This window comes from Magnolia sinica, chromosome 14 (genome assembly GCF_029962835.1).
Source record: "Magnolia sinica isolate HGM2019 chromosome 14, MsV1, whole genome shotgun sequence".
Lineage (NCBI taxonomy): Eukaryota > Viridiplantae > Streptophyta > Magnoliopsida > Magnoliales > Magnoliaceae > Magnolia > Magnolia sinica.
In genome coordinates this window covers 10,470,914-10,479,319 of record NC_080586.1, presented here as the reverse complement: position 1 = coordinate 10,479,319, position 8,406 = coordinate 10,470,914, and the positions used below count along the sequence as shown (strand labels likewise).

The 8,406-nt window shown below is 41.1% G+C and overlaps 1 protein-coding gene across 1 annotated transcript; it reads right to left on the bottom strand.

Annotated features, from left to right (window-relative positions):
• Nucleotides 1-1,091: 1,091 nt before the first annotated feature.
• LOC131225306 (probable galacturonosyltransferase-like 7) lies at nt 1,092-2,811 on the bottom strand. The gene has a single exon (XM_058220819.1). The coding sequence runs from the start codon at nt 2,375-2,377 to the stop codon at nt 1,283-1,285; it is 1,095 nt and encodes a 364-aa protein (XP_058076802.1). The 5' UTR covers nt 2,378-2,811; the 3' UTR covers nt 1,092-1,282.
• Between the last annotated feature and the right edge of the window lie 5,595 nt (nt 2,812-8,406).

Here is an 8,406-nt window from a genome sequence, read left to right as displayed (position 1 = left end):
GTATGGCCACCTAAACCAGCTAAGAGATGGAACGGTAGCTCACAACCCCTCTGCTCTTCCAGCCAAACCAGCCATTCAACCGACAAAGGGAGGCTTATCCATTGATGATACAGATACAATACGCAACATGTGATTTCAAGGCTATGATACACCCACAAAGGGCCCACCAATTCAGACAACTCAGATTACGTGCCCCACGCCACATGTATGGTTGCATGAGTCCCCACCCATCACCATTTTGAAAATGAGAAAATATCACCTAAAACTAACCAAAGATCAGCCAAAATGTCCCCATAAACTACCCCACCTGACTCGCCTGGAATTGAAACGAGAGAGCTTCATTAAAGCAATTGATGAAGACTTTGCGATGGATGACACGCAGGCATGTGTAAACTACCATAAACTTGCATACGTGGCATAAAAATTCAAATTGAACCGTCTAAATAATGGGTCCCGGTTTAGATATACCTTGAACAAAAAAAAAATTAAGATTGCTCGATCATGTGACCATCATTTCGTTGGACATTGAATGGACGGTTAAAAGTGAAAGCCATCCAATGGCCCTATTTCTACAAAAGTCCACGAATCAGAGGTTAGGATTGTTTAAGAAAAATGATTTTCTTGCTGCTGACTTCATCACGATGGGTTCCACAATTTTGTCGGTTTAGTTTAAGTTAACGTGTCCCCAAGTATACAATATCTGGGTGCATGCGTATCAAGCGTCATGAGCTAGCCGAGTATCAAACAACTCTCTGTACACACTACGATAGAAAACACAAAAAGCACCTTTCAAAAGCTGAGGAAAATGCTACTACAGTATTACACACGTAAATTACAAGAATACCCTCAATTTGCAAGGATTACTTACAGCATTTTAATGGCTGAAGACCGACATTTCCGGGAAAAGGTCCAGAAGAAGGTAAAGAACTTTTTCCGTCAATTACAACAGCTACTTCAAATTTCTGCACTAAACCCCAATTTTCGAATTTTTTGGGAATTGTAGTACAAAACTACACCTCTCAGATTCACAATAAAATGGAAAATGGGTGTAATCAATCAATCCGGCGGGTGTAAATATCAATTCTCTACAATGCACAAAATGAATATCCTTTTTTCTTTTTTATTTCCAAAGGCATCAAAAATAGAATATAGAATACAAATCGCCCGGAAAAAACAAAGCAAGAAAAAAAGAAAAAAGAAAAAAGAAAAAAAAAAGAACCCTAGACATGGAAGCAAAAAACAAAAAAACAGAAGAGGAAATGAATTTACCGGCTTCAACCGGTCACGGCGATGGACCGTACAGGTCGTACGGCGCCCAGAGCGCGTCGAGCGGGCACGCCCGTCTCGAGTCGAGCCTGAGCCACGGCTTGCCGCTCCCGCTCCAGTGCAGGAGGCTCACCGGCCCCGGATGGAGATCTCTACAGCTGCCCTTGACGTTATCCCCTCCCAGCCCGTGTTGGTTCCACCTATGCTCGATGGGCGCCACGTGTCCCGCAAATACCAGAAGGAATGGCGGCAGCGATCCCAGCTCGTAAATCCGGCCGTTCTTCTGGATCTCCATCCACCGTTCGATCCTCCTCGAGAACCCGAACCTCCTCCACTTCACCAGATCCATCACCATCACCCCCGTGTTGAAATAGCACGGCTTCCGGCCGTTGAACGTACCGGAAAACCGTTCGTCCGACCAAAACCGCTCTGTGAAATACTTGGTGAAGTTCGCGTGGCAATATTCCGGCGCGCCGACGGTTCTGGAACCCAGGCTGTAGTTCCAGAGCTTCGCCACGTCGTCGACGACGACGAGGTCGGAGTCGAGGTATATGACGCGTCGGACGCAGGGCTCCAGTAAATCGGCCAGGTAATTCCTCGCGTAATTCAGCGGCTGCTCGAGTGCCTGCCGCACGGACGTGGAGATCAGCGGCCGTACGATCTCCGGATCGAAGAAATAAACCTTGAATTTCAGCTGCGGGAACGTGGAGCGAACTAGGGTTTCGAGATCTGTCTCCGAGACGAGGAAATGGAAGAAGATGTTCTCGGGGCAGAGTGCGTGCTGCAGTATAGAATGGACGGCCGCGATCGAGCCGCGTAGGTACTCAACATCGAGGGTGATCGCGATGTGGACGAGCGAAGGATCGCAGATCGTCATTTCCCCCTCCAAAGACCGGCTGCATTCGTCGGCATTGCGGAGCGGAGGGGACTCTCGGAAGGAGAATCGGTTTGGGGAATCAACGGTCGCAATATGGTCAGGGAATCGGAGATAGCCGTCGAGATGAGAGGATCTGATCGCTTCTGCGGGGGGAAACGACTGCAGCGACGGTGATAAGACGACCATGAGCATTGCCGCGGAGAAAAATCCGGAAAATCTAACGATCCAAAGCATCTTCTTCTTCTTCTTCTTCTTGCCTGTTTAATCTCCTATCCTATTTCTCTTCTTCCCCGTATACAAATCGCAAAGATCTTAGAAGAGGTGAAGAGAAAAGGTAGGGTTGCCTTGGATTCTGCCAGTCTTTCAGGAAGGCAAAAAAGAATTGGAAAATCGGTTCCCGAATCCTTGAGTTCGATTTCAGGACTCGGATCGCTTGGAAACGAAGCAATCTTGGAAGGGAGAGAGGTGATGGAAAGCAAAGAGAAGAGATAACATACGTGAGAGCCGCTAATGTGCGCCGGTGTGCGCTGCACTGCTCTCTACTCCCCCTTCTCTCCAGCAGCAGCAGCGGCGGCACGAGTCGGCGTCTTTCCCTCTTTGCCCTTTTTCTTTTGCTTTTCCACCATAGAAATCCCCGGCCCAATTAGGATTATAATAAATTACGTTTCTATTTCTAGAAAGGGATACTCATCATAATCATAAATAACGAAAGATATATGCCTTATTATGCGGGCCCCATTACGGTGGGCCAATATCAGGATCTGGACCGTTGATTTATAAATCCACACACTGGACGGCCTAGATTGAAATAATCTTGCTCATCAGATTCATATTGGTATAAAGTTATCTTGGAAGGAACGTATTTGAAAATTTCATAACTCTTCCAGGGAGCATAGAAGATATATCCGATCAGTCAGATTTCTGCCACGTGGCTTATGGACGATTGGATCTCCTAGGTAAACAGTCCAGATCGCCACGTGGCGGGCCAGAAAGGTCGGGCTTGCATACTGCCTGTGGCGAGCCTGATTAGCATTCCTGAAAAGGAAATAAGACCACGCACGGCGGTGCGCGGATTAGATACTGACAAGGTCAGTAGCCAAATCGCTACTAAAGTGACGTCACCAAGCTATGTGGACCCCTAATCATGATGCATACGTTGTATCCCTACCGTCCAACCATTCGTAGAGATCATTTTATGGCATTAGAAAAAGAATGAGATAGATCTAAAGTTTAAGTGGACCCACACAGAAAACCGTGGGATCGATCACACCCACCGTTGAAACATTTATAGGCCCACCCTGATTTATTTTTTTGATCCGACCTATTCATGGTTTAAAATAAATGTATATTAAGTGAAAACAAAAATATAGGGGTCACCGGCAACTTCTATAGCCCCTAAAGAAGTTTTGAACTATGGATGTCACTGTTCCCACTGTTTTCTATGATGGGTTCATTTGAACTTTAGATTTATTTCATTATTTTTCACACGCCATAAAATAATCTATACAAATGGATGGACGGTATAGATACTACACATGCATCATGGTGGGTCCACAGAACTTGGTGACGTCCCTTCATTAGCCATTTAGCTACTGACCGTGTCAGTATATAAACCGCGCCCCGCCGGAAACGGATTGGCTACTCCCCTACCACCGGCCAACGGCTGGTGGTCAGTGCTCTGTGGGCCCCACAATGATGTATTTGTTTCATCCATTCTGTCCATATATTTTTATAGATCATTTTATAGCATAATAACAAAAATGAGATATATTCCAATTTCAAATGGACCACATTACAGAAAACAGTGTTGAATGAACTTCGACCATTAAAAACTTTCTGGGGCATAAAAGTTTTGGATCAAGCTGATCTTTGTTTTTTCCCATCATCTGGGTCTGTACGACCTAATTAACAGATTGGATGTCAAATAAACAGTACAGCGGGCCTTAGGAGGATTTTAATAATGGATATCCAATCACTATTGTTTTCCTGTGGTGTGGTCCACCTGATAATTTTTTTCTATAATTTTTAGTAATGAGCCTAAACCGATCTTTAAAAATTAATGAACGGAATAGATGAAGTACATACATCACTGACCACCAGCCACGGGGCTGGTGGCAGGGGGAGTAGCCAATCCGTTCCCCGCCCCGCCCCGCCCCACAAGTCGCAGAGCGTTATAAGAAAGGGAGGTGCCAGCTATCTTGTCTTTTCATAGATGACAGGTGCGTACGTTCCTTTGAAATGACGAATATATCCACGTGACTGCCATGTTGGTTACATTGAAGCATAGGGGCACGATCGTCATTTTTTATCAAAGTCCGGAGACAAAGATAGTCCGCGGGATATTTAGTATCTCAGAGTAGAAGTAGTGTGGCCATTTAAACTGATCTAACCATCAGAACCGTTGGATTGTTGGCTGAGAAAAACAGTCAACGGTCAAGCGTTGTCAAATTATCGAGATGGAATGGGTTAGTTCCACGTATGAATCCACGTAGACGGGGGTATCAGAAACCATTGGAAGGATGTCACTTTCAATGCTTTATCAATCACAAGGGCCACATTAGTCTCGGGACACGGAAGTCCATGTCCAAGGAAGCTTGATAGCGTTTGGATTCAAGGTGCCTGTCGGCAAAGAGAATCCAAAGCCGAGAGCTAGCACACAAAAACTTCCTGAAAATATCAAACCTACCCAAAAAAAAAATGTTAGCCAATGTCTGTTTTATTCAATAGTACCCAATCTGGTCATCATGGCCTAGCCATCGACCGACAATCTTATCAAGGGCTATGTGGGGTCCATCAGATATGTGTATTTTATCCAAGCCGTTTGTCCATTTTAAAATATAATTTTAGGGAGGCAAATCAAAGGCTTGAGCAGACCACACCACACCACAGGAAGCAGTGGCAAAAGATACCCTGCTGTTGAAACTTTGCTACAGTCGCCCAATAAGAATTCTATATAACGGGTCTTATCGATCAATGGTTTGGATTGTCTTAGGTGTTGGATAGTGTGATCAGATATACCAATGAAATTTAGTAAGTTGTGATGCATCAAAAATCATATAAAAAGTTAAGATAGTGATCAAGTAGGATTGGAATTACCAAATTTTCACGTAACAATAAAGATAGGAATTTCAATGGGTTTCAAACTTCTCAGCCTTCTAAAATTAAAAAAACATAGCTTAGTTCCCAATCTTACAAACAACACAAGTTCTTCCATTCCTATCCTAGTACTTCTCTAAAAGGGTGTAAAGTGTGAAAAACTACAGCATCAAGTCTACAGTGATGGCCTACCAATATTAGGCCATGTATCTAATTTATTTGATCTCCATGCTTGTTATATGGCACCGTCATTTACGATTGTCTTCGAGGGACAGTGACACCCACCATTGAAAACTTAGGCCACAGAACTTAGTGATGTCACTCAGTGGCCCACTCGCTACTCAACCTGTCAGGCGTCCTGTCTCTGAGAGGTTTTCATCAAAAGTCATCTAATTCGTATTGTTTCCTGTGTTGTGCGCTACTTGATCAATATGCCTCATTTATTAGCTCATCACCTAAAATCATTTTTAAAATGAATGGACATATTGGATAAAACACATACATCAAGGTGGGCCCATTACAACCCCTGACTGGACCATATCAGCAGCCCCTCTTGTTATTGTGGAAATGTACTTTATTAGTATTTTTAAAAGGCATTAAATTTTAGCTAAATGATGGTAGTTAATTTCTTTAGCTATTTTTTATAATACTAACAGTGAACAATACTAAATTCATATAAATTAATTTTATATTAAACCATTTTCAGCTACTCAAATCACTAGAATCATAGCACCAAAGGGGAAAGTTCGAATTTAGTTCCATTTTGACAAAATGGGTTAAAGATTCCACCAAAAAAAAATGCTTTCCACTCCATACAGGTGCTGCCAACTGTACAGGACTTGAAATTGGAGAGAGAGAGAGAGAGAGAGAGAGAGCATTCATATTTTAGGACCCACTTATAATAGAGCCAAGATCTGTGATCATGCCACTTCAGGAAAGGAATTTCAACATCCATTGATTACTTGTTCATGCATCCCAACACAACATGTTAGCATACATTAAATTTCTTATCTATGATTTAAATTATAGACATTGACAACTAAATTGAACTTTCCACATCTATTAAGTTTCTATCTAAATACACATGGCCTCTACCAAAATAAGATTATATATAAACAGAGGCTGCGAATTTACCCATTCACAACAGTGAGATGAAAAGAGCTTAGCTTAAAAAATTGAAAATTCATTTCTTTCATTGAAAATGTAAGTTGTAGGATTTGATGTCCCTAGTTTTAAAGCAAAAGCAGAGTCCCATTTGATAATTAATGTATTTACATTTATTTTTATCATCAACCCCTCTGTAAGAGCTTTTACTTCATCAGCATTGGTAGATTGTCATAGAGCTTGGTTGCAGAGGCTGTAATAAAAGTTTTATACTGGCACCTTTTAATGTCTGCAGCACAACTTTATTCTAGCCTGATATTATTGGAACTGTAAAAGTTCAACCCACCAACTACTCAGGGGGTGAATGCCAACTGATGGTCCTAGCCTCTGGAACAGAGTCGAGTATCTTTGTTGAATTGTATTTATTTTTTTATGTAGTATTCAAACAATAAATGACATTTGCATCTTTTAGAATAATGCAATTGATTTATTATTATTATTTTATTTTTTTTTTGGTAATGTTGGGTCATGTTTTTTTCGTGCCTTGACCAGTTATGACCAGATTAAGTTTTTATACAGAGTCGGTTTAAGGCGAGATCATAAACAGACAGTCGGTTCAAGCTCTCTCTCTCTCTCTCTCTCTCTCTAAGCTATGGTAAGCAACTTGCAATTGGGTTAATCTAAAAGGGGAAGATAGATAGGCTCGAGGACTCCTGGAATTGTTGGGCTTAGTCAATGAACCTAATAGGCGGTCAATATCCTCCTGATTTGCATTTCATGAAGGTGTTTGACCCTGGTTCATGACTTTCCAATGGAAGAATTTCATCTATATGCATGGGAAATTCTAGAACTTTTCCAAGGAATTAAAAATACAGTAATAAATGGGGTATCTGTGGCTAAGTGATGGTTTAATCTGATATGGAAGGTTCCAATTTGTTTCAGGTATCATATTATTTCATCGTCAATGAAGCCTGATTGGAGCTGAATTTCGATACTAATCTTGTCCATGTGTCGCAGTGAAATTCTCCTAATTATATTTGTATTTCCTTTGTAGGATTTTGGAGGAGAGGGTTTTAAATATATCATTGAGGCTAATATCCTCTCTTTGGTCTTACAATGGAAGGGGACTTTTTTTAAAAACTATATATTGTTACTTCAGGCTCTCTTGGGTGATCAAATCATTGGACTTGAGGGCATTTTTCTAACAATATGAGTCACAAATGTTAGTTGTAGCAATCGAGGAAGTTGTCATTTTTAGACACTTGGCCTCACCACCTTCTGTTGTACCCTATTTCTGATCATTCTAAGAAGAGCTACTGGGACAATGATATTCAGCATTACACGAAAGATAGGAGATGTATGAAAATAATTTCTACGATACTTGAAGTGATTTTTTTGCGGAAATATAGTTGGCATTGATTTAGTACTAACGACACTGATCTGATGTTACATATCATCAAATGGCTGATACAATAATGCGACCAAAATGTTTAAGAAGTCTGAAATGCAGTTGAGAGAAAAGATGCGGTCGAGTAGCATACAAAAGTGGAATGAGCAACCGAGAGACCCCCTAAAGCAGAAAGCATTCAACAAAAGAGGAACAGTCACAAAAGAAAAACATAACAAGAGAAGGATCTAGATGAAGACTCTTTGATTGCCATAACCATTGACAATAAAAGAGATAAATGTATGAAAAAGAGCAACAAGAGAAATCTATATATAGTAGAAAAAAATCAATAAAGCAAGGCATCATCTCACACCAATGAAACCAAATCAAATTTATCAATTTACTTAATCTTAGTCCATCCTACGAGTAGCAATAATTCAGTAGAAGTAATCTTTAGAGATAATCCATAGTTGTAATTCAAGTCTACGCTCATATGCTGGACTTGATCTTTATTTAATATTAGCAGTTTTTTTAAGAGACACATTCTTGCGATCGCTCCTAGTAACCAATTGTGAGTTTTTCTTTTTCTTTTTTTTTTCTTTTTTTTTTTTGTTTTGGTATACTGAAAAGTCTTTTCTTATGAAAGGCAAGACGCAACCCATTCACGAAAGAACCC

Bases quoted from the DNA above. Each gene is read 5' to 3' on its own strand.
- LOC131225306 (XM_058220819.1), bottom strand. From the start codon at position 2,377: ATGCTTTGGATCGTTAGATTTTCCGGATTTTTCTCCGCGGCAATGCTC.